The 25,914-nt window shown below is 44.6% G+C and overlaps 1 protein-coding gene across 3 annotated transcripts; it reads left to right on the top strand.

The window, feature by feature from the left end:
• The first annotated feature begins 5,169 nt into the window (after positions 1-5,169).
• On the top strand, positions 5,170-16,597 carry LOC138790855 (hepatitis A virus cellular receptor 1-like). 3 transcript variants are annotated; one of them, XM_069969148.1, is made up of 9 exons: positions 5,170-5,229; positions 7,393-7,449; positions 7,654-7,707; positions 8,630-8,695; positions 10,944-11,009; positions 11,767-11,823; positions 13,985-14,014; positions 15,163-15,207; positions 15,819-16,597. In XM_069969148.1, the coding sequence occupies exons 1-9, from the start codon at positions 5,199-5,201 to the stop codon at positions 15,872-15,874; spliced, it is 462 nt and encodes a 153-aa protein (XP_069825249.1). In that variant the 5' UTR covers positions 5,170-5,198; the 3' UTR covers positions 15,875-16,597. The 3 variants fall into 3 exon arrangements, with proteins under 3 accessions (XP_069825249.1, XP_069825258.1, XP_069825268.1); XM_069969157.1 differs by lacking the exon at positions 5,170-5,229 and adding an exon at positions 6,778-6,928; XM_069969167.1 differs by lacking the exon at positions 5,170-5,229 and adding an exon at positions 7,281-7,314.
• The last annotated feature ends 9,317 nt before the right edge of the window (positions 16,598-25,914 follow it).

Raw genomic sequence — 25,914 nt, 5'->3', positions numbered from 1 at the left:
ATAGAACAGACAGGATCCGTCTGATTGAGATTTCCTGATTCTGAGCAGTGGATGACAGAAAGGAGAGGAGGGGGGGGCCTGGGGAAAGGCTTTTTAAATGCAGATAATGGAATATTTGCCTAATAAACCCAATTACAAAGGTTCTTAAAATCGCCTGGACTATTGATTTCTGCAAAAAGAAAAAAAAAAAAATTCAGGACAGTGACTCTTTAAATATTTTGACTTTTAATTTATAATAACTGTAATGGGCAACTTCTCTCATCTGTACATTAGACGTCCCTCCCGTAAAATCCTCAGCTCCACCACAACTTACTCCATTTCTAACAAGTAAGTGATTTATTTCGAAGCTGAAATTTTTACACTATATTAGATCTCTTTTATAAAACTAGGGCTCGCCCTTCAGACAGGACTGTCATTGTGTTCAGATTTATAAGGGCGTATGATAGTCATCGTGGACATTGTTCACACAGAGTAAAACTGGCCCGCCAGCCTTCGCGTCATACAGGCTGTATATGGGAGGGCTCACACACCTCCTCTCTCATGCGCCTCTACGCTTGGAAGAATTCCACCAGTTTTACTCCGTGTGAACTGGCCCTAACAAAAAATGGTCTCTAGCGGATTTGGGCCACACATGCATTAGATGAAACCCTATGCACATGTAATGCCACATGTCTGCTGTAGTGGTCACTACAAGGGAAATGTAAGGCTGGCTGTAGCTTCCCCTAGATATAGGCTAAACCAAACGTGGAACATTCAGTGCTATAGTTTGTCAATACTTAACATAGGCCTGATCTTCATCGTTAACCCCTCCTATAGTCAGATACTCAGGTTTTGGCCGTATCGAGTTGGCACCAATTGATGCTCAGCTGAAGTATTTAGAAAGGCATGGTGAAGTATAAAGGTCAGGATAGGAGAGGGCTAATGCCAGTAGGGCAGTCATGGTTGGCCAGAAGTACCAGACACACACATTCCAGGAATGGTAAAGTTATCACTCTATAAGAACCATGTAAATCTGGAGGTATCTGGGGTATAGGCCCAAAGCTTTGGTTGCCATATTATAGATCCATGCCGAACGGTTTGCAGTATACGTCATGTATCTGTGCCAGTCTTTTGAGTTAAGGTTGCTCATCTGTAATGTCAAACTTGTGCAAAGGGGGGTTCACAAACTTTCACAAAACTTACTAGGGGAGATTTATCATTGAATTATCACCAGTTTGGACTCAGTATATACTCCATGTTTGGCCTTACCCTATACTCCATGTTTGGCCTTACCCTATAATGCTGGATAGTGTTGTGCAGAAATGTTTGGCAATGTTCTCAGAACCTGAACGTTCAGCATTTGACTCCCGCAGTTGCAGAAGTTGGATGCAGCCCTAAGGCTCCCAAGAAAACATAGGCCGTAGGCTGTATCCATGTTTTTCAAGACACCCTAGGGCTGCATCCAACTTATTCAGCTCCGGGGAGTCAAATGCTGAGCAGTCAGGTTCGGAGAACATTGCCAAACCCGAATAGTTCTGGATTTCTTCTCAACACTAGTACTGGATCCATTCTGACCAAATAAAGTAGCATTGTTATTCTTGTTATATACTGTTGTTATATACTGTGTTGTTGTTGTTGTATACTGTTGTTGTTGTATACTGTGTTGTTGTATACTGTGTTGTTGTATACTGTTGTTGTTGTATACAGTGTTGTTGTGGGTGCTTTTCGTGCACTTAAATGACATTAACATTATGACAATTCTGTTGTAGCGTACACCCCCCAGCAGTGTCGGACTGGGGTACCTTGGCCCACCAGGGAAATTGATTCTTGGGGCCCACCCGACATACACAGACAAAGGCAATGTTCACACTATGGAGGAGACCGGCTGTTCCGTGACTCCGGCCGGGTCACAGAACGGCCGGTCTCAGCCCAGATCATCACGTCCGGTACTTAACTACCGGCCGGATGATCTTTCCTCCGTGGAGCTCTGATGCGGGCGCATCAGCGCGCGCCCGCATCAGAGCTTCCCATAGCACAGAGTGAAGCAAGCGGCCAGAGCCGCTCGCTTCACTGTGTGAACTGCCAGGTCCTTCTGCGGACCCATAGCAAACAATGCTATGTTCCACGCCGCACATCTACGGCTGTAGTTCTGCGGCGAGAACTACGGCCGTAGATTTACGTAGTGTGAACATAGCCATAATCAGCGGCAAACCTTTCATGTTACTACAGTGACTTTGCATTGAGCTGTGTATGTGAGCAGCAATGCTAGTGCACTGCCAGTCACTTGTACAGTTGTTACTGGTTTATGTAGTTACGGTAAAACAGGATTATTTATGTAGAAACCTAAATGAAATTTCAAGAATATTGCTGCAAAAACATATGAAAAATGTCATGTGTGAACACAGCCTCAAAAGATGAAGGAGAAAATGACCATCTAGTCTTCTCTTCTATTACAATCTCCAGCAGAGGAGACCCATGACGGTTTATTCTAGCCTCACCACAAGCTGTTGGGCTGGAATAAGACTTTTAAGGACCTTCATGAATGGCATATCAGTGGTCATTAAAGCGTTAAAGGGGTTATCCGGTAAAGAAAAAACAATTTTCAACTCTGATGTCAGAAGTTACAGATCAGTAAATTGCTTTACTTTGTGTATTCTCTCCAGTCTGACACAGTGAGACTGTCCAGAACTGTCTCAGAACAGCAGCAAATGCCCATAGAAAACCTCTCCTGCTCTGGACCGTTCCTGACATGGACAGAGGTGGCAGCAGAGAGCACTGTGTCAGACTAGAGAGAATACACCACTTCCTGCAGGATATACAGCAGCTGATAAGTACTGGAAGACTGGAGATTTTTAGTTAGGACCGGAAGAAGCAGATGGGAGTGCACCAGAGGATTCGGCCCCAATTCACTGAATTGCGGCGGGCGAAAACTGAAATGTTCTTTGCGGAGCAGTATGGGATCCCGGCCGAAGCGTATACCATGTGTGTACTCTCCGGCCGGGATCCCATAGCAGTAAAGGCAGTGTCCTACACCATACAGAGTACAGCCGTTTTTGCAAATGGCAACAACGGCAGTACTTTTCCATAGTGTGAATCTAGCCTTATCAAGGTGTGATCTGCCATTGTATACATGTACAAGGAAATGGCAGAGAACACCATAAGGCACATATGGCGTATTACTGCAGAACAGATTTGTGCCAGTAGCTAAACTTGCTGCTCACCACGGGGGCTACAAGCCCAACACTGCCAGTCACTTTAGTGGTGGTTTATACACCTTGACGCCATCTGCAGCCCTTTCAACACAACCAGGAGACTCGGTACAATCATTCCGCAGGAGAGACAGCACCAAAGTGACTTTATTCACTCCCTCTTGTGCGACTAAAATTAAAACATCACACAGAGGGTTTGAATAAAGTCACAAAATTTTTTTACTACTTCGGTGCTGTGTCTGCTGCTTTTTTAAAACTCTGTTCAGATGGAGTGCATTATCCTACCTGCGTCTACTGCGGCAGCTGATGCTGCTTATATATTTATTTTTTGAGTCGGTGCAATAATTGAGAAGACGTTTGCCTTTTGGAGGTCCCAGTTGTGCAGGAGATCTGTGAGGCTTAGGCGTCGATCAGCTGATTGAGGATTCTCACATCAAAGATGATAGGAGTTGTAGTAGACGTAACAGTAAGACTTTAATCAATGGATGTTTTGAGGGGAACCTTCTTCGTCAGATCTATTGAGGGTTTTCTACAAAACACATTATCCATTGATTAAAGTCTTACTGTTACGTCTACTACAACTATCATCTTTGATGTGAGAATCCTCAATCAGCTGATCGGCGCCTAAGCCTCACAGATCTCCTGCACAACTGGGACCTCCAAAAGGCGAACGTCTTCTCATCACATACACATACATACATACACACAAATAGACATACTGCAGAGATACACAAACATGCAGACACAACACACCTTACATATATACATACATCTAATCATACTAACACACACAGACACAGGACAGACAGATACAAAAGCATGCAGATTACATATATACAATATAATATCTATAGAACTACATTACATAATATACACTATATACATGGTAGATGCACACACACACACACACACACACACACACAGGAACATTACATAGATATAACACTCACATGCATAAACACATGACACAGATGTACAAACACACACAGATGACAAAGACAGACAAATATACAGTAAACAAAACTCACATGTTAAGCAGGGCAGGAAGCTCCATGGAATCATTTGGTCTCCATCTTCACTTCCTCTTCTCCCAGCCAGACCCGGCAGCCTGCAGCCCCTCCCCCTTCTCTTCTGCACCGACAGCACACACAGTGGCAGAAGAGAAGAGATGTCACTGCAGAGGGGAGGGGGATGGAGGGGCCCTGCAGCTGCTCCTTCTCTCTGCATCTTCCTGATAACAAGCAGGAAGAGAGCAGTGCCGGGAGCTGGGCCACACTGACTGAGTGCAGGGGGAGGGGAGAGCCCATGATTAGCTCACCGGGCGGTGCTGATGCCGATCTTTACTCCCCACAGCAGTGTGGGAGCCAGCAGGGGGCCCCCTTGAGCTCCCCATACTAAACGGGATCTAAACAGGAGGCCCCTCTCCGGCTCAGGGGCAGGGCCCAGCAAGAGGGAGGAGGGGGCGGGGCCCAGCAAGAGGGAGGAGGGGGCGGGGCCCACCGGGGAATCCCCCGGCTCCCCGGTGGCCCAGTCCGAGCCTGCCCCCCAGGCCTCTACAGTCCAAGCAGCAATGAGTCTTCCTCATCAGAGAACTGATATACCAAGTAAGAGTTTTATTCTTTTTTATCATAATTTTAAAGGGGTGTTCCATTTCCAATTATTCTTTATATAGTAAAAAGTTAGATGATTTTCCAACATAGGAATAAGAATATAATATAAGAAAAGTTAAACCTTTTCAGTGCAAGTAATTTGGCGGTCCAGTATAGGCCCATAGCAGTCTATGGTTACCATATCATGGATCTGAGTCTTCACTCTGCGGGTGCCAAAATCTAAACTTTAAAAAAAACGTACAATTTTTCTTGACGTGTTTTATAGTATTAAATCCACCTTGAACAACGAAGTCTGTTGTATAATAATCACCCTGTTGTTTTGTGCGTATTAATGTATAAGTGACATTATAACATCTCTATTGTAGCATACACCCCCCAGGCCTCCACAGTCCAGGCGCCCATGACTCTTCCTCATCAGACAAGGCTACCAAGTAAGAGTCTTCTATTTTTATTATTTGTTTAGTCAAATTTTATTTTTGTGTTTTCATTTATTTTTTTTCTGTCACCACAGCCATATAATGGTTTGCTTTATGCTGGCCCAATTGTACTTGGTAATAATACTCTTCATTTCCCTATAAAATGTACCATTCAAAAAGTTTTTTGTGCCTGTTACATGACCATAATCCAAAAAAAGATTTTCCACCAAGACCTTATGTGCAATGTACTATAAATAAGAAAAATCAAAACTTGACATGTGTCTAAATCAATTCTTTATTGGTTAAAAATAAGCAGTAGGAAATGTCAAAAATCCACACATGGAAGACGACACCTCAGGTAGAGCATATTAGGGCGACCTCATGATAAAGTGAGCACGTGCGCTGTAAACCATTAGTAAACAAATCCACCAGTATTCACATTAAGGGAAATAACCATGTAAACAATAATCTACTGGGCTAACAGCCCAATATACAATTGTAAGTAAAGTGACTGGTGCACAATGTAAACAGCAAACGCCAAGTGCTCTACATACCCATAGTCAGTACACTGCTCTCCGATGTGCACACTACGGAATTGCCGCGTATGACCCTTTGGCGGATACCATCGCTCGTACCCGCAAGCGGCGGCGCGCATCTCCGCCCATGCCATAGACACTATTCTATGTACGGGCCGATTCTGCATTCCGCCCGCCGCGTGCGGGTATGAGCGACGGAATCCACCGCGGGTCATATGCGGCAATTCCGTAGTGTGCACGCACCCTAAGGCTATGTTCACACTGCGTACAATTCCGTCCGCAGTTCGCGCGCCAGCGTACATGTGCGGCTGAAACTACGGGCGTGGGGAAAATCAATATGCGGCCAGATGCGTACGAACCGCGAACATACGCCCGCAGTACAGTTATGCTTCCCTAGCTTGTTTCGAAGCGATCTGAGGCAGGTCATTTACATGGAAATCTTCGCCCAGCCCAATAAAAGTCACAGAACCTTTTGGATCAAAAAATCAAGTTCAATTTGGCTGAAATAAGTACTTCGTACGGGACAGCATGGAAATCCACGGCCGTGAGTTCGAACATTTCCGTCCTCAAACAATGGTCTTGTTAATTTTTCACGGCACCGTATATGATCCAGTCGTAAGTTCATACGTAGTGTGCATTGTGCGCCCGTATATCGTATACTTTCAAGCGAACGCATCAACCTCAAAACTACGTGCGTATATTCGCGGTTCGCACTATGAGCGGAAAGATACGTAGTGTGAACATAGCTCCAAGGATTAAAGGCTCAAATGCAAATGTTTGGCTTGAGCCCTCCTCCCATCTATGGTCTTATAGATAGGCTGTCTCCTATCTATCTATATATATATATATATAGAGAGAGAAACACATTGGGGGAGATTTATCAAACATGGTGTAAAGTATAATTGGCTCAGTCGCCCAAGCAACCAATCAGATTCCACCTTTCATTTTCCAAAGAGTCTGTGAGGAATGAAAGGTGGAATCTGATTGGTTGCTAGGGGCGACTGAGCCAGTTTCACTTTACACCATGTTTGATAAATCTCCCCGACAGTTCTTATCCCCTCTGCCCCTGTCAGTTTCTTGGACTTCTCTGACCTCTAACCTGTGTGACACCTCTCCCCTGTCAGTGCTGCCGCACAGACCTCCATCTACTGCAGAGCATTGAAGCTGAATTTTAGCAGGTCAGGCATAAATAGTCAACTAAAAAGAGGTCAGGGGCAGGGGCGTGACTGGGATTAATAGGGCCCCATAACAAAAAGCAGTATGGGCCCCATGAATCCTAGTGTCTAGGGTGTAGTTTATGTCTAGGGGGTAGTGTATGCCCCCTTCCCAGACAACTTCTCTGAGTGACTCTCAAAGCACCACCCCTTCTAAGCCCCCCGGACCACCCCTCCTCCCCAGGACGATGCTCAAGGCAGCTCTCACAGCACAGCAACACCCCCTTCTAAGCCCCCCCCCCCCCCCCCCCCCCACACACACACGGAAACCCCCTCCTGCATGGCGCTTACGGACCACACCTCTACCCCGGGACAGCACTAAGAGCGGTTCCTACTTAGCAGCTCTCATGGTGCTCTATTTTTTACCTTTGCAGTATTGTAACTATTATATAGTGTTTCACTGATTATTTGCTGTATCCCTGTTGTAGTGTCGGCTCCTCAGACTTCCACATTCTATTCAGCGATGCAACGTCCTTATCTAACAAGTAAGACATGGCAGCAATATAATTGTTTCATACTGATCAACTACCATAGTGCATCCTGGGTAAGGAGGGTATTACACATTGTGCCCCCCTCCCCCCATTATGTTTTTTTTTGTTTTTGTTTTTTTGCCTTCTCCTTAGCATGGATACGAAACATCTAGATGAAGCTATTTAAAGCTATAGCAGTTTCTGTTCTTTCCTCTTTAGGTGGAGTCTACATTGTCAGTCAGCAGCAAGGTATCGGATCAAATCTGGGAATAGGTAAGTTCCATAGGGTCATAGGGTTAAAATTGTCAGGGGTTCTCCTGGGGTGAGTACGAGCAAATCCTGTACTCACCTCAAAGTGTGCCATATCGCACTCTCTTGTGATGATACAGACTGCTCTGGGCCGTCTCTTCCTGTATGGTATGTCATGTGACCACAGAGGCCAGTGATTGGCTCATGTGACAGCCTCATGTGAACAATGTACATGATGTCATCACAGCACTTCCAGCAGAAGACACCATAGCAGCGATATAGCAGTGGAGAATAAAGGAGCAAGTAAAAAAAAAAATTTTGTTTTGGTATTTTATTAAAACTCAATCAGTGGAAACAAAACACAAATAAATGGGCAAATATCTCCATTATAGTTTTTTTCTGGGTGGTTGGTTCCAAAAGCCACTGACCAAAATGACACCTAAAACACCTAAAAAAGAACCAAAATACTGTGTGTGATATTACAAAAAAAAAGGGGTCTCAAAAGCTACGTACACACACAGTATTTGGGGTCACTGAACCATAAACCACTAAAGACATCAACCAAGAGCAAAAAGTTTGCTCATCATACTTACCTGTTCACGCTCCCCTAGTGTCCTTCTCTAATCCTGATTTCTCAGGTTTAACAGCCCGCTCAGCCAATCACAGGCTAACTCGGATGGGACAACACCACGAACAGTGATTGGCTGAGTGGGCCTTCACTCTACAGGCGGACACCAGGGGGCATGGACAAGTGAGAATATCTTTTTTTGTTTGTTTTTTTTAGATGTGTGGCCTCCATCTTCCCAAACTTGTCACAAACTTTTCAAAAAAGTTCAGTAACGAGCCAAACTTTATACGAAGTTCAGAACGAATCTGGGTTCGGAAGCCCCGGCTCACTCATCTCTAGTATTGATGCATAAGTGACATTACATTATCTCTTTTGTAGCGTACGCCCCTCATACCTCCACAGTCCAGGCAGCCATGACGCTTCCTCATCAGACAAGGCTACAAAGTAAGAGTTTTCTACTTTTATGATTTTTTTATGATTTTATTTTTTGTGTTTTCATGTGTGTTTTTCTCCTCCATTTTATTTTTCCATGATCAGAGCCATATAATGGCTTGTTTTTTGCAGGTCCAATTGTATGTTGTATTGATACTCTTCATTTTACTACACAGTATTATGTACTACGAAACCAGAAAAGGGGTGTGTGACACATGTGGTATCAGAACTAAGCATCTGAGCATCTGTCACATGACCAAGAGAGGTTTTTTTTTATCCATTGTAAGAAAATTGTATTCAGAAGGTATAGCCATTGGTGTGGATACCCTGAAGACAGACCACGCCACTGCTACAGGGCACATGCATGAAGAGGGGATGCAGGCCCGGACTGAGTACAACAAGACCTGCTTTGGCCCTTTAACTGTGAGCGTTCGTGATAGACTCTGTGACCGCATTCTGACTGACAGAGCAAGAAGCCGTTGTCTTCATGCTCTGCCAGTCTCTCTTATGGCCGAAGGCAGCTTTGCACCTCCAGCCACAAGAGGCCGCTCTCTGTCCCAGTTCTCCAGCTTCAAAGCAGGGAGAAAGAAGAAACCCCGGGTGACTTCGCCGGGACTGGTGAGTATGTGTGTGTGTGTGTGTGTGTGTGTGTGTGTGTGTGTGTATATATATATATATATATATATATATATATATATATACACACTCACCGGCCACTTTATTAGGTACAACTGTCCAACTGCACGTTACCACTTAATTTCTAATCAGCCAATCACATGGCGGCAACTCAGTGCATTTAGGCATGTAGACATGATCAAGACAATCTCCTGCAGTTCAAACCGAGCATCAGTATGGGGAAGAAAGGTGATTTGAGGGCCTTTGAACGTGGCATGGCTGTTGGTGCCAGAAGGGCTGGTCTGAGTATTTCAGAAACTGCTGATCTACTGGGATTTTCACGCACAGCCATCTCTAGGGTTTACAGAGAATGGTCCGAAAAAGAAAAAACATCCAGTGAGCGGCAGTTCTGTGGGCGGAAATGCCTTGTTGATGCCAGAGGTCAGAGGAGAATGGGCAGACTGGTTCGAGCTGATAGATAGCCAACCGTTACAACCAAGGTAGGCAGAAGAGCATCTCTGAACGCACAGTACGTCGAACTTTGAGGCAGATGGGCTACAGCAGCAGAAGACCACACCGGGTGCCACTCCTTTCAGCTAACTGAGGCTACAATTTGCACACGCTCAGCGAAATTGGACAGTAGAAGATTGGAAAAACGTTGCCTGGTCTGATGAGTCTCGATTTCTGCTGCGACATTCGGATGGTAGGGTCAGAATTTGGCGTCAACAGCATGAAAGCATGGATCCATCCTGCCTTGTATCAACGGTTCAGGCTGGTGGTGGTGGTGTCATGGTGTGGGGAATATTTTCTTGGCACTCTTTGGGCCCCTTGGTACCAATTGAGCATCATTGCAACGCCACAGCCTACCTGAGTATTGTTGCTGACCATGTCCATCCCTTTATGACCACAATGTACCCAACATCTGATGGCTACTTTCAGCAGGATAATGCGCTATATCATAAAGCTAGAATCATCTCAGACTGGTTTCTTGAACATGACAATGAGTTCACTGTACTCCAATGACCTCCACAGTCACCAGATCTCAATCCAATAGAGCATCTTTGGGATGTGGTGGAACGGGAGATTCGCATCATGGATGTGCAGCCGACAAATCTGCGGCAACTGTGTGATGCCATCATGTCAATATGGACCAAAATCTCTGAGGAATGCTTCCAGCACCTTGTTGTATCTATGCCACGAAGAATTGAGGCAGTTCTGAAGGCAAAAGGGGGTCCAACCCGTTACTAACATGGTGTACCTAATAAAGTGGCCGGTGAGTGTATATATATATATATATATGGAATGTCTCTGACAAGAAAGTCTATAGTAATAACTTTGCTGTTTTTTTGTACATGTTAATAAATAAGTGACATAGAGACTTTGTCTCTATGCTCTGCCACTCTCTTGTGGCTGGAGGCAGCATTGCACCTCCAGCCACAAGAGGCCGCTCCCTGTCCCAGTTCTCCAGCTTCAGAGCAGGGAGAAAGAAGAAACCCCGGGTGACTACGCTGGGCCAGGTGAGTATTTGTGTGTGTGTGTATATATATATATATGGAATGTCTCGGAAATAAAGTCTATAGTATTAACCATGTTGTTTTTTTGTACTTGTTGATAAATAAGTGACATTATAACATCTCTCTTGTAGCGTATGCCCCCCAGGCCTCCACAATCCAGACGGCCATGACTCTTCCTCATCAGACAAGTCTACAAAGTAAGAGTTTTGTAATTCTATAATTAGTTTAACCTCTTAAAGATTTATTCCAGAGAAAAAATGTTTTTAAACCAACTGATGTCAGAAAGTTATACAGATTTGTAAATTACTTCTTTTAAAATACTAATTTCTTCCGGAACTTATCAGCTGCTGTATGTCCTGCAGGAAGTGGTGTATTGTTTCCAGTCTGACACAGTGCTCTTTGCTGCCACCTCTGTCCATGTCAGGAACTGTCCAGAGCAGTAGCAAATCCCCATAGAAAACCTCTGGACATTTCCTGACATGGACAGAGGTGACAGCAGAGAGCACTGTGTCACACTGGAAACAATACACCAGTTCCTGCAGGACATAGGAGTAATTTACAAGCCTGTACAACTTTCTAACACCAGTTGATTAAGAAAAAAAAATTCTGGAGCACCCCTTCAAACATACAACCAATTTTTATTTTGTTTTTTTTTCCCCTCCTTTTTTCCTTTTTTTAATGACCAGAGCCATATAATGGCTTGTTTTTTGTACTTTGTATTGATACCCTTCATTTTATCATAAATGTATTACTAAGCCCCCAAAAAGTTATTTGCGGCGTGAAACGTGAAATGCGAACCAATCATCTGAATGTCGCATCACATGACCATATTTTTATCCAGTGTAAGGAAATAATCGTATTACTCAACAGAAAGCAAAATTTATTTTTCTACCTTTGCACTATTGTAGCCATTATATACTTTTACACTTATTATTTGTTATATCCCTGCTGTAGTGTCCGCTCCTCAGGCTTCCACAGTCCATCCAGCGATGCAACTTTCTTGTCAAACAAGTAAGACATGGCAGCAATAGATTGTTTAGATTTGATTAACCCTTTGAGGACCAGGCCCAAATTGACCCAGTGGACCGCACAAATTTTCATTTTTGCGTTCATTTTTCCCTCCCCCCTTCTAAGAGCTCTAGCCCTTTCAGTTTTCTATCTACAAGGCCATGTAAGTGCTTGTTTTTTTCAGGAATAGTTGTACTATGTAATAGCGTATTTTATTCTACCATAACATGTATGATGGAACCCCAAATATATTATTTATGAAAATATAAATTGGTGAAATCTTAAAAAAAAAAAGAATGCAATATGGTAACTTTTGGGGGGTTCCTGTGTCTACATAATGTACTATATGGTAAAAGCAACATGATACCATAATTCTATAGGTCAGCCCGAACACAGCCATATGCAGGTTACACAGATTCTCTAATGTTTTATATATATATATATATATATTTTATGAAATCCTTTTTTATTTGCAATTAATTATTAATAATGGGCCTATTGTGACGCTTATAACGGTTTTATTTTTTCACCTACGGGGCAGTATGGGGCGTAATTTTTTCCGCCATGATCTCTAGTTTTTATTAATATTTGGGAAGATCGGACGTTTTGATCACTTTTTATAATTTTTTTTATATATAATGTAACAAAAATCTGTAATCCTGGCGTTTTTCCCTCTTTTCGTTTATGCCGTTCGCGATGATGATTGTTATATTTTAATAGATCGGTCAATTACAAACGCTACGGTATATTATGTTTATTTATTTATTTTTATATGTTTTATTTATATAATGGGAAAGGGGGGTGATTTTAACTTTTATTGGGGAAGGGTCTTTCGGGTACTTATAAAAACATCTTTACTTTTTTTTACACATTTTAAGTCCCCCTGGGGGGACTTTTACCTGCAATCATCAGATTACATACACTGTACAATGCTATGCCATAGGCATAGCATTGATAAGTGTAATAGGCGCTCTGCTCATTGAGCCTGCCTGTGGCAGACTCAATCAGCAGAGCACCGAACGGACCGCAGGGAGGAAGGTAAGAGACCTCCGGTTAAAATGATCGGGACTGCCGCAGTCACACTGCGGGCGTCCCAATCGGTAAGTGACCGGGGACTGCCCCTGTCACTTACACTTAATCGTGATTGCGGCGTTTAAGGGGTTAATGACACACTGGAGCGCGATTGCTGCAGCCTGTCATTAACAGTAAAGGCCCGGCTGCTGATTGCTGATCCTCTCCGGAGCGCTCTTCATAACACAAGACGTACCGGTACGCCCAGGGTCGTCTGGGGACAGGCACCCAAGGCGTACCGGAATGTCCAATGTCATCTAGGGGTTAACTATATCATAGTGCATCCTGGGTAAGGAGTGTATTTCCCATCTTGCCACAATGTTCCCTTATCATCTACATGCCCTAGCTGGTCATATGCATTGTCCTAATGGAACACCCTCTTATTTCATTTTACATTATCTTTAGCATGAATAGGTAACATTGTAGATAAACCTATTAAAGCTATAAACGTGTCTGCTCTTCATCAGTTAGTGTAGGAAGGAGCCAAGCAAACAGCATGGTACCCAACTTTCCCTATAAGTAATAGTTCCAGAATTGGGCCCCACACCTATTCCAACAATTTCTGTGTTCCTCATGGGAAAAGCTCTCTTAAGCTTGATTTTCTGTTGACCTTGTTATATATAAAGGCTTGGTCTTTGCAGGACCAGGTGTAAATTTCAAGCCTGGCAATTGATTTTTACATTATATTGCAGGGTTTTTTTTATATTAAGGCTATGTTCACACTACGTATATTTCAGGCAGTATTTGGTCCTCATGTCAGGTCCTCATAGCAACCAAAACCAGGAGTGGATTGAAAACACAGAAAGGATCTGTTCACACAATGGTGAAATTGAGTGGATGGCCGCCATATAACAGTAAATAATGGCCATTATTTCAATATAACAGCCGTTGTTCTAAAATAACAGCAAATATTTGGCATTAAATGACGGCCATCCACTCAATTACAACATTATGTGATCAGATCCTTTCTGTGTTTTCAATCCACTCCTGGTTTTGGTTGCTATGAGGACCTGACATGAGGACCAAATACTGCCTGAAATATACGTAGTGTGAACATAGCGTAAAAGCTATAATTGTGTTCTGTTTTCTTTAGCTGGAGCTTACATCGTCAATCAGGTGCCAGGTATGTGATAGATAGATAATTCCCCCCCTCCACACACACACACACACATTTTTATGTAATTCTGCATAATACAGAACAATGATTTAGGGGACAAACACACTTGCCGGATCTGCAGCGAGTCCCCTCGCTGCGTATTTGCAGCGAGACTCGCTGCGGATCCCGGCCCTATTCTTTCAATGTTAGACAAAATCGCAGCAGGGATGTACATCCCTGCTGCAAGTTTGTCCCCAGCCCGTCCCGTTAACCCCCCCGACTGCCGGAGCATATACTTCACCTGATCCCGGCTCCGGCTTGGTTCGGCGGTTCCTGGAGTCTTCAGCAAGCCGGAGCTGGGATCAGGTAAAGTATATGCTTGCTCCAGTGCCAGTGCCTTGCTCCAGTGCTTGGCCGGCTGCGGGGGGGGGGGGGGAGGGGGTGATCAGACGGCCGTGGCTGCGGGCGGGCACTGGAGCAAGCATATACTTTACCTGATCCTGGCTCCGGCTTGCTGAAGACTCCGGGAACCGCTGAAGCAAGCCGGAGCCAGGATCAGGTAAAGTATATGCTCTGGCGGCCGGGGGGTTAACGGGGCGGGCTGGGGACAAACTCGCTGCAGGGATGTACATCCCTGCTGCGATTTTGTCTAACATTGAAAGAATGGGGTCGGGATCCGCAGCGAGTCTCGCTGCAAATACACAGCGAGAGGACTCGCTGCAGATCTGGCAAGTGTGTTTGTCCCCTAAACGAGAAGTCCCATGAAATTAAAAAAATACAGGAAGGCAGGATGCTGCAGGAACATAGAAAGTTTACTCACCTATCTCTGTGCCCCAGTAGCACTGCCTGATTGATACCAGACAGCTGTTGGCCTCCTGCAGCTCCTGCTGCTAAACCATCATGGCCCCGCTGATGGATTGCCCACTCAGCCAATCAGTAATTGAGGCAGGCCACCATTGCAGTCACTGACTGACCAATCGGACAATTTGCACAATACTGTCCCATTTTTGCATAAAACACATGAAAAAATATTTTGTTCACACCGAAACATAACAGAAATCATTAATAAATCCCACCCCAAAGTGTCTTTCTGTTAGGAAGACTGTATTCTGTGGGGAAATCTGTAAGGAGAAATTATGGGCACTTTAATAATTGCAATTCTTTATATTTTTCAGCTGTGTCCCCAGCACATCAGCCCTCAAGAACCCAGGAAGTTATATGTAAGTAGCCTGGTATATAAGCCTGGTATCTAGCACAAGGCTGTAAAGGCTACAAGTCTAATAAACAAGAAGAGAATTCATTTTGCTTTGTCTGCCTAGTCCTGTGTTTCGAGACTCTTCAATGAGGCTCCACGGGCTCTTCTTTTTCATATTCATGTTTCCCAGGGGGCAATGCACCTAGGATTTCACTGCATTGAGCGCTTTCGCTAGCAGCCAACAGTGTTATCATTTGGCTGGTCTCCCTGAGATCAGCGATCTGTTTCTCTTATGGCTCTACTAGGCATTGCTCCCACCTAGTCAGAATCCTGCTCCACACTGATGAGGGGCAACACCCCGAAACAGCTGTATGTGGATGGATATCTGGCCTTGGTTTTCTCTTGTCATTACACTGACTTATAGGGCCACTTAATATGGTGGTTTTGGTGGTTTCCTTGCAGGAGCCATTCCTTGGCTGGGTCCTTCTTTTGCATATTCATGTTGGATATTGTAGCTTTGTAATAGTTAAAGAGCCACAGGTTGAGAGTCATTGTCCTAAAGGGACTATTTGACCACTAAAATAAATGCACTTTATTGGTGCTTAATAAAAATCTAATTGTTATTTTCTCCCCTAGGTAACCTCTGTATGGCCTGCCTTAGCACTCTGTGCAAGAAGAAGACGTCTGTGTAAGTTCATATAAAAACTTTCATTGCAAATGAAGATGGAAAATCGAACTTGCCGAGACCTTTGATACGACATGTCAGGAGTGGCTGCGGAAAGCATGAAAGTGATAATACAACAGAAATAAATGACATTTACAGTGGTCTGTAATAAAAAAATCAATCAAACCAAGAGATATCATCCAAGAAGCAGAATCCAAAGTCAGAGGCAAGATCCAAAGCAATCAGAATGGATGACCACAGATCCACAGAGTAACTACACACAGGGCTGTATCTGCCATGAGGCCAAATGACAGCAGATTTGTAGCATTTTTTGGAGTGGCTATAAATGATACTGTCTCTGCTAAACACCAATGACTTCATTGACCCCATGACCTACAAATTATAGCTGGACACAGAGACAGAATGTAAGGAAGTCAGGACTGCAAACATTGTGCAGGTATTGTTATATGTCTCATACATCACTACACTGCATGTGATCACTACCCCTTTATATGGAGCATGAGGTGTAATGGTAGTATGACCATGAATAAGACCACCAGGAGTAGACACAAGGCATTGACTTTTGTATATGTCAGGGGCTTATATTTGGAGGAGCAATAAAGATTAAAGAATTGTTTACACACTCATGTTAACTTTAAAACTTTTTCTGTCTTGTCCTCACCAAGGATGGAATGTATTATTGGAACAGGGTGATTTATGGATGAGCTGGATTGTGTATGCATCTTTTATTATATGCTGCAGATTTTCTGCACACATGCCTTACTTATTTTCAATAGGCTGGGGGGGGGGGGTGATAGGGCGGTGTGGGCACGGGGGGGGGGGGGGGGGGTGATAGGGCGGTGTGGGCATGGGGAGGGTGGGTTATGGGCCGGTGTGGGCACTGGCGGGGGGGGGCATATTTCAGGTTTCGCAACAGAAAAACTAGAATTGGCCCTGACTACATACCTGTTGCTAAGGATATAATCGGGCAGGAGGCAAACGCTCCACATGCTTGCAAACCTGAACACATTATTAATACTTGGATCAGATGTATCTAATGGAGTAATACTGACCCTTTGAGTCCATCCTCAGCATCCTGACACTCTGCTGGATATAAGGGTGATATCCCTTTGTTACATATACTTACGGAGTGTATCCATGTGTTTCTAGTAGAGTAATACTGACCCCAAGTGTCCATTAGTGATATCGACCCTGTGGTGTTTTCTCGCGGACCTAACTCGAGCTCTTTCTATGCACTCTAATCCCATATGTGAAAACAAATTCATTTACACATTACTTCTATTCTTTGCTCAGCGTGTGCTTTTATTTTAATTTTGAGTGTTTCAATACTATACCCATGCTTTATTAAAGGTATTTTTAAACATATCATTTTCATTTAGACACTTGGTAAATTGACGGTACCTTTAGGACAATTGTAATTGCCCTTTTTTGTATTTAACTACAAATGTGAGACCTAAAAGACAAACAAATCACAAAATCACAGGCATCTGTGCTGATTAGACTGTCCATTTAAAAGACAACAACACCAAGCCTGATATGCTTGGCATCCCAGCCTCCTGATACCTGATAGTAAAAGTCCCATCTGGAGGGACCTTTCAGGTTTAGTATATGTCCCCATTTTTCTATTCCATCTAAAACCATCCTCTGATCTACCTCTCTATCCACTCCTGATTTACTTCTGTCATTTGTTTCTTCCCATCTTCTTTAGCACCAATGTCATTTTTGTCCATTTCTATCTACACCCTGTTTCAAAATTTAGCTGGTTGCCCTTGGACACAGACTACAGTTTATCTTCACTGTAGTCAGACATAAGATCTTACTATATTTTACTATCTATAAGCATTACACAGCTAACTTGATAGCAATTACAAACCCCCATCAGCCAAACATGCATAGTTATGAAATGAAGAGGCGGAGGGTAGTGTTGATCGAACTGATCGAGAAAAGTTACGTTCGAGTCGACCATTTCGATTTTCTAGAACTGAACCAAACATTTTACTGTTCGCTCGAGTTAGCATTCGAGCACCTTTTTGCCAGCCAATTAGTGCAGATAACATAGAAGTGTCAGAAACGTCATTGCTGAGGTGTAGGGGTCTCATTGGCTGCTAAAATCACATGACCATCTCATATAAAAGTCTCTGTGCTGCTTTCTGGACACCATTTTCTCCTCACTCACTGTGCTGTACAGACTGCTCTCTCAGTGCTGCCACTTCAGTTAGTCAGATAGGCAGTGAGATTAGTGGGGTGTTTAGCAAGGTTACACTAGCATATTTGCAACAAGCATTTTCCTGTCCATAGAGAGCATTGCAGTCACAGCAATACTTAGCTTTGGTATTGCAGGCTGCATATTGGATTAGCCAATTTATACATAGTGCCCAAAAGTGTATTTTGGTCTGCTCACATCTGTTATACATTAACCCCTTAACGACATCGGGCGTAAATTTACGCCCTCGCGCCCTGGCACTTAACGCATCAGGGCGTAAATTGTTTCCCCGCACACAGCGATCGGGGAAGATGGCCTGCTATAACTCATAGCAGGCCATCTTAGCTTCTCGGCACGGGGGGTGGTTAACACCCCCCGTGCTTACGATCGCCGCTATTGGCTGATCAATTCAGATCAGCCAATAGCGGTGATCGGAACCTTTCCGGGTCATCGGTGACCCGATGACCCGGAAAAAATGGCGGTCGGTGCTGTCCAAGGACGGCACCGACCGCCATTACTGTAAAAAGTAATGGTGGTCACGGTGCCACCGACCCAATTGCCGTGAACGGCCGGCCGATACCGGCCGGCCGTTCATGGCGATCGGGCCGGTGGCACGGCGATCAGAGTCCACAAAAATAGTAAATACCTGCTCTGGACCCCTCAGCTAGGTAGCTGAGGGGTCCAGAGCAGGTATTTGTACATTACTCATCTGTCCCGGGGTCCTGATCGGCGTCTTCAGGGTTCGCGGCATCCTCCGTCATTCCGTCGGGTCTTCGGCTATTTCCGGCGGTCCCCATCGTCTTTTTTCGGCTATTTTCGGCTCCAGCCTCGTCTTTTTCCGGATTTTGCGCTCTGCTGCCCTCTAGCGGCTGATATGTGTAATACACTTATCAGCAGCTACAGGGATGTAGAAAAAGTTTTTTGTGTTTTTTTCCAAATTTTTTTTTCTCTATTTTCCGCACCCTATCGCCGCTGAGTGTTGATCAGCATCGCACGAAAGTGCGCTGCTAATCAGCAACTCCTCCTTTTTGGCGTAAGGTGTTTTTTTTCTATATTCTACTGCCACGGTCTGCTGATAAGTGCCACACATAAGTGCGGCATTTATCAGCAACTCCTTTGTTGCCGTACTTTTTTTTTTTCAAACTTACTGTAAAAAAACACGTAAAAAACACTACATTACACCACACTACATTGAATAAAGTTTGACACTACACCACTACATACCCCATATACCAGTCCCCGTATAAAGATGGCCCCCAGGGTGTTTTCGGCGTCGGACGCATACGTTATTATTGCCTCCGACACCGAAACAGCCTGTGAGGATGAATGGGGGGGGATCCTTTTTTCCTCCATTCATCCTCATCATCCTCATCATCCAGTGACGTGTCTGGGGGTAGCGTAGCGTACGCTGCCCCCCAGACACGTCTTTTCCGACAGTACCGTCCCAATAAGAGATGACGGTATGAAATTCTCCAAACTCTGTGAGAGTACCTCAGGGTGTACTTACAGATTTAGGGTACGTGCACACTGCGGAATGGGCAAGGATAACCCTTCGTGCATTCCGCAGCTGGCAACCTCCGGCGGACTAATGCGGGTGCGTGTCTCCACCCGTGTCATAGACTGGGTGCCAGCTGTGGAATGCACGAAGGGTTATCTGCCGCGATTCCGCAGTGTGCATGTACCCTTAGAGTGTATGTAGGAAGGGACACCTGAATCCAGCCCCAGATGCCCCCTCCCCCCCATCCTCGGAGTTAGTGGGGAGATAGTTTGGGACCTGATCTTCCCACTGCTGGAAAAAGGTTACCGGTCCCTCGCTGCCCTGTAGCTTGCGGCACAATCCGAAAATATCAGAAGTAGTAATAGCGCCCTAATATTTAGCAGCCATGGAGCGGACCCAGCGCTTCTGGGTATGAAGGACCCCGTATCTCACCAGGACAACATTTTCCAGGTGACGTCCCCCACACTGGAAAACAGGAGACCCCAGAAGAAGTGCAGAGTGTGGTGTAACAGGGGGATCAGGAAGGACACCATTTTCCAGTGTGACACCTGTCCTGATCCCCCCGGCCTCTGCATACTGGATCGCTTCAAGGCGCACCACACGTCACTGGGGTTCTACATTATCTAAATTCTGTCCCTTATTCCTATTTCAGGGGTCACGTTGGTCCGGGGATTATTCTGATCGCCATTATGGAGTCGGGAAGGAATTTTTCCCCTGTGATGAGGCTACTGTCGTCTGCCTCACGAGGGTTTTTTGCCTTCCTCTGGATCAACACAGGTTGAATTTGATGGACACCTGTCCTTTCCAACCTTATAAACTAATAATTGGCCTAATACCCCCAAATAAATTAGAATTGTCCCTTTTCCCCAGCTAAATAAGTATGGCCGCAATTCCCATTAGAGGATGCCATGATGCAATTACAAAGCCTCTGTGCGGCCAGGACAGTAGAAACCCCCCACAAGTGACCCCATTCTGGAAACTACACCCCATAAGGAATCTAACAAGGGGGGCAGCGGGGATATGGTGCCCCCTGGTGACATGAAAATGAAATAAATGGTATTTTTTATTTTCTTGGCACATGTTCTACATATGTGCCCGTCACCAGTGGGGTCCATATGCTCACTGCACCCCTTGTTAGATTCCTTTTGGGGTGTAGTTTCCAGAATGGGGTCACTTGTCGGGGGTTTCTACTGTCCTGGCAGCACAGGAGCTTTGTAATTGCGACATGGCCTCCATCCTCCATGGCACTCTGTCCCTTTGGTGGCTTGCCCTGTGCCCATATGGCACATTATGCCCACATGTGGGGTATTTTCGTACTCAGGGGAAACTACCCTACAAGTTTTGTGTTCATTTTCTTTTTTAACCCCTTGTGGAAATGGAAAAAATCAAGGCTAGATCAACATTTAGTGTAATTTTTGTAAAATTTTTACTCTAAATCATTAATCTTGTCATGATTTTTTCATTTTCACAAGGGGCTAAAAGATAAAAAAAAAACACTAAATGCGTAGCGTAATTTCCCCTGAGTACGGAAATACCCCACATGTGGACATAAATCGCCATGTGGGCGCAGGGCAAGCCTCCAAAGGGAAGGAGCGCCATTTGGATTTTGGAGGTTGGATTTGGCTAGAATGGATGATGAACGCCATGTCGCATTTACAGAGCCCTCGTGCTGCCAAGACAGTGGAAGTGACCCCATTCTGGAAACTGCACCCCTCAAGGAATCTAACAAGGGGTGCAATGAGGATATGGACCCCTTGATGACGGGCACATTTGTGCCATGAAAGTGAAAAAATGAAAATATTCCCTTTCATTGTTACATTACATTGTTCCACATTTGTTCCACATTGTTCCACATTTGTGCCCGTCACCAGTGGGGTCCATATGCTCACTGCACCCCTTGTTAGATTCCTTGAGGGGTGTAGTGGGAGGATGCCCCCCCCCCCCCGCGCGATGGTGGAGGGGCAATCCCTGCATCCAGCACCGTCCGGGGTCTGCGCCATAATGGCGCTCGTCCCGCCTCGGCAATCTATTGCTTTCGGCTGCAGCAGCTGGGAGCAATAAAACACAGATCTCATTGATCTATGCAGTATATCTATACTGCATAGATCTCTATGAGAGATTAGTGTAGTGATACTAGAAGTCCCCCTGGGGGAATAACCCTAACCCCAGGGGGAATAACCCTCACCCAAGGGGGAATAACCCTCACCCCAGGGGGAATAACTAACCCCAGGGGGAATAACCCTCACCCCAGAGGGAATAACCCTAACCCCCAGGGGGGAAAACCCTAACCCCAGGGGGACTTCTAGTATAAGTGTAAAAAAATTTAAGTTTTATTATTAATAAAAAGCCCCCTCCCCTAATAAAAGTTAGAATCACCCCCCTTTTCCCATGTTATAAATAAAATAAATAAATAAACATGTTTGCTATCGCCGCATGTGTAATCGCCCGAACTATTAATTTATTTCATTCCTGATCTCATACGGTAAACGACGTAAGAGCAAAACAATTCCAAATTCGCATCAAATCCAGAAAAATTTAATAAAAAACTATCAAAAAGTCGCATATGCGCAATCAAGGTACTGATAGAAAGTACAGATCATGGCGTAAAAACTGACACCTCACTCAGCCCCATAGAGCCAAGGATAAAAGCGCTATAAGCCTGGGAATAGAGCGATTTTAAGGAACATATATTTGTTAAAAATGGTTTGAATTTTTTACAGGCCATCATATACAATATAAGTTATACATGTTACATATCATTGTAATCGTAACGACTTGAGGAACATATATAACAAGTCAGTTTTACCCCAGGGTGAATGGCGTAAAAATAAATACCCCCCAAATTTTTTCAATTTCACAACACATTTTTTTCCCTGGTTTCGCAGTGTACTTTATGCAAAAATTCAGCCTGACATTGCAAAGTACAATTAGTGACGCAAAAAATAAGGGCTCATGTGGGTTTCTAGGTGAAAAAATGCAACTGCTAATTTCAAAAATTTTAATTGGCCCGGTCCTCTAAGGGTTAAGCCAGATTTAGGTGTCATACATGAATCTTGATTTTCTGTGCCAAGTGCATTCAGGGTGGCAGAACATTCCTCAAACAACTAAGAATAACCTCCCTGAGTGACAAGGTGTGTAAGTGCGTGTGTGTCCATGTGTCTGTTATTTACATACCTATGGATCATGTGATTTACATAATCCATTGACATTTTTTCTTCTTGATGTTGCATTAATGTTGAGAAGTGCATTATTATTAGTAGTAGTAGTAGTATGACAGGTTTTTATGTTTCTCCAGTGTTTTCATTATCATTATTGTTGTTTTTATTAATTTTTATGTGATTTATGTGTCTCCTATGCTTCATATATTTCTTTTTCCTATTAAATTCAAGTCACGTCTTGCTAGAATTCCAGGCATTTATTACATAGCTCGATAATCATGTGGGCGGGTCTTCATATACATTGTTAGCGATGTCTGTGCAGCCCTTGCTTTAAAGGAGTAAAATAATAAAGATTCTTACCTCTTCACGCTCCTCCGGCGTCCTCCTGCCTTGTCTCTGCTTCCCCCTGTGACTGCAGCTGCCACTGAGCCCATCTCTAGAGTGACAGCCTGCTCAGCCAATCACTGAGTGAGACCAGACAGCATGGGGGCCAGTGATTGGATAAGTGGGCTGTCATTGCAGAGAAGGGCTCGGTGGTGGCTGCAGTCAGTGGGGGAAGCAGAGACAAGGCAGAGGGACACATGGCAAGCGTGGAGAGGTAAGTATAACATCTGGTCTTTCCCTCAAGTAACCTCTCACTGTGTCCTCTTGAAAGACCAATGATCAGCTGACAAGCAAACAGTCCCTTGCTCTTCGGCTGATCATTGTCTTTATTGCACAGGGCGATATCTGCCCAATTCTACCTGATTTGGCAGATAATTGCCCAGTGTAATAGGCATACCTCCCAAGTGTCCCTCTTTTGGAGGGACAGTCCCTACTTTTCTCTCTGTCCCTCTTTGTCCCTTACATGTCCCTCTTTTAGACCTAGGAATTAGATTTGCATTAATAAACTTTGTTGCTCTGAAAAATGTGTCTGTTTTTTAACTGTATAATAGACCCAAACTTGCATATTGCATATTATGCCATCATGTGGTGCCAGTTGGATCCTAAATTGTGATATTCAGATGAATCATGTGTGGTGCCCAACCACCGGGATTATGTTATGCTGGTGGTTGGAATACAGCTCAGCTAGTGATGGTATAGTCGTGACGCCAGTGCTCATTGAGCACACAGGTGTGATGGTATACCTGCTTTAAGCTGTGGCTGACTATATTGTTCCCTAATGGTCGGTGGCCTGATGGGTTCTTGGGCTCTTGTCACACTGGTCCGGAGTGGGGAGATGACCCACCCGGACTGTTGGTACCACCACCCACAGAAAGGGGAGATTAACCCAAGGATTGTGTAGCCGGTATGTGTAGGTGCTGGTGCAATGATCAGTAGAATAAATAAAATGGCTTTACTGTCTCTTGCAATACAGGATAGCTTTTCAATAGGTGACTTCTCTGTTACAGACTTCAGCTCACTGAATCTGTACTGAGAGATGCTTAAGTGCTGAGGTAGAATAGAAGTGCTGGTTTAGTTTAGTGTTGAGAGAAGTAGAGGAGTTGAGAGGAGATTGTCGGGAGAGCCCCAACCCAGTGTAATAATGTGCTCTGCCGGAACTTGAGAAGAGAGTACTGAAGAGACGACTTGAGAAGACAATACTTGTGCCCGTCTATGATGTTGCTAATCACCTTCTGCCCTGCAGTGTCGGGGTACCCGTCCTACGAGGGTGACACAAGCCCCAGACTATGTTACCTGGGTGAAGCTAAGTGTCCGAGCGTGTCCTGGTTTCACCTGCTCTGAAAGATACAGTACGTAGACCTTGGTTATGGTTGCTTTGCTCTATCCCGGTCAGTTCCTCTGTCCTAGGATACCACCCTGCACTGTTAAGAGAGGTTCTCAGCATCGGCTGGGGTGGTCTCTGTAGTTATAGCTTGTAGAAAGAAAGTCTCTGTGTTCTCCATACACGTGTGTCTGACTACTTCACAGCTGGTCTGTCCTGGACAGGGAACCTGGCAGAGTCAGGCCCTGGCTAAGTTCAGCAGGGATGCCTGGTCTGTGTGTGTCCTACTCCTCGGAGAATCAGAGGGAAACTAACTAGCTGGCTGACGCTACACTCCCTCTCCCCATGTAACTATTTCCTACAGGGTGTGTAAGGGTCCCTGTGAGTGGTGGAGAATAGAGCGTGCAGAGAAAGGAGAGTGGGGATAGGTAGAGAAGAGGAAAGAAGCATCTCCACTGGTCCACAGAATCACATAGCAAAGAAAGTAACCCTATAGTGCAATACATACAAAGTTATACATAGTGACATCTGGTGGCAAAACTCATATACAACCTCATCACCACCTTAAGGTTGAGTACTAGGCTTTTTGCGACAGGTGCCAGACAAGGAACACTCGTGGTGTGACACCACACATGTAACAAATTGCACCATACACACATCTGTAGGTGTTCCCGATCCATTTTTGGGGACAAGATCCGTGCCACAAAAAATTGATTTAAGTCATTGTGCATCTGTGTAACTCTGACAGTGGGTCCTTGCAAATGTGGACAATTACTGAAATACATTTGTAATCCTGTCCATAATTACAGACAGAGGATGCAGTCACACCTACAGGATCTGCTGCAGATATCAATGTAACTAAATGCATCAATCTGCAGCAGGTCCTGTATGTGTGATTGCATCCTTGAAGTAAAAAGTATAGAAACGCCTGTAAAATTTTCCTAGACTGAACCACAAGCGTCCCTCTTTGGCCGTCCAAAAAGTTGGGAGGTATGAATAGGCCTCACATCAATGTATTATGGCTGCATGATTGATGGAGAGTAGGGATGGTCCGAACTTGCCGAGGTTTGGGTTCGTATGAACCCGAACTCTTGACATCAGATTCCCGCTGTCTGCCCGCTCCATTGAGAGGGTGGATACAGCGGGAGGACCGCCTGGAAAACTGGGATACAGCCATAGCCATAGGCTGTATCCCAGTTTTCCAGGCGTTCCTCCCGCTGTATCCACCCTCTCCACGGAGCGGACAGACAGCGGGAATCATTGCCGAGAGTCCAGGTTTATACGAACCCGAACCGAACCAGGTTTGGACCATCCCTAATGGAGAGAATCAATTCTCTTTCTAATACCAGGCAGTGGTTATTTTGGCAATATAAGCCCTGATTTTCAAGTAAACCTGTGGCTCACCACCATCCAGCAAAGATTTAGGGCATCCAGTGTGGGCTAGTGGGAGAGTTAAAGGGGTTATCCAGTGCTACAAAAACAT

This window comes from Dendropsophus ebraccatus, chromosome 1, assembly GCF_027789765.1.
Source record: "Dendropsophus ebraccatus isolate aDenEbr1 chromosome 1, aDenEbr1.pat, whole genome shotgun sequence".
Taxonomy (NCBI): domain Eukaryota; kingdom Metazoa; phylum Chordata; class Amphibia; order Anura; family Hylidae; genus Dendropsophus; species Dendropsophus ebraccatus.
The sequence above is the reverse complement of the archived record's forward strand: the minus strand, read 5'-3'. Positions and strand labels throughout refer to the sequence as shown.

Bases quoted from the DNA above. Each gene is read 5' to 3' on its own strand.
- LOC138790855 (XM_069969148.1), top strand. From the start codon at position 5,199: ATGACTCTTCCTCATCAGACAAGGCTACCAA. The intron at 8,696-10,943 runs GTAAGAGTTTTC...TCTCTCTTGTAG, and splicing joins TCATCAGACAAGGCTACAAA to CGTATGCCCCCCAGGCCTCC. The intron at 11,824-13,984 runs GTAAGACATGGC...TGTTTTCTTTAG, and splicing joins GCAACTTTCTTGTCAAACAA to CTGGAGCTTACATCGTCAAT.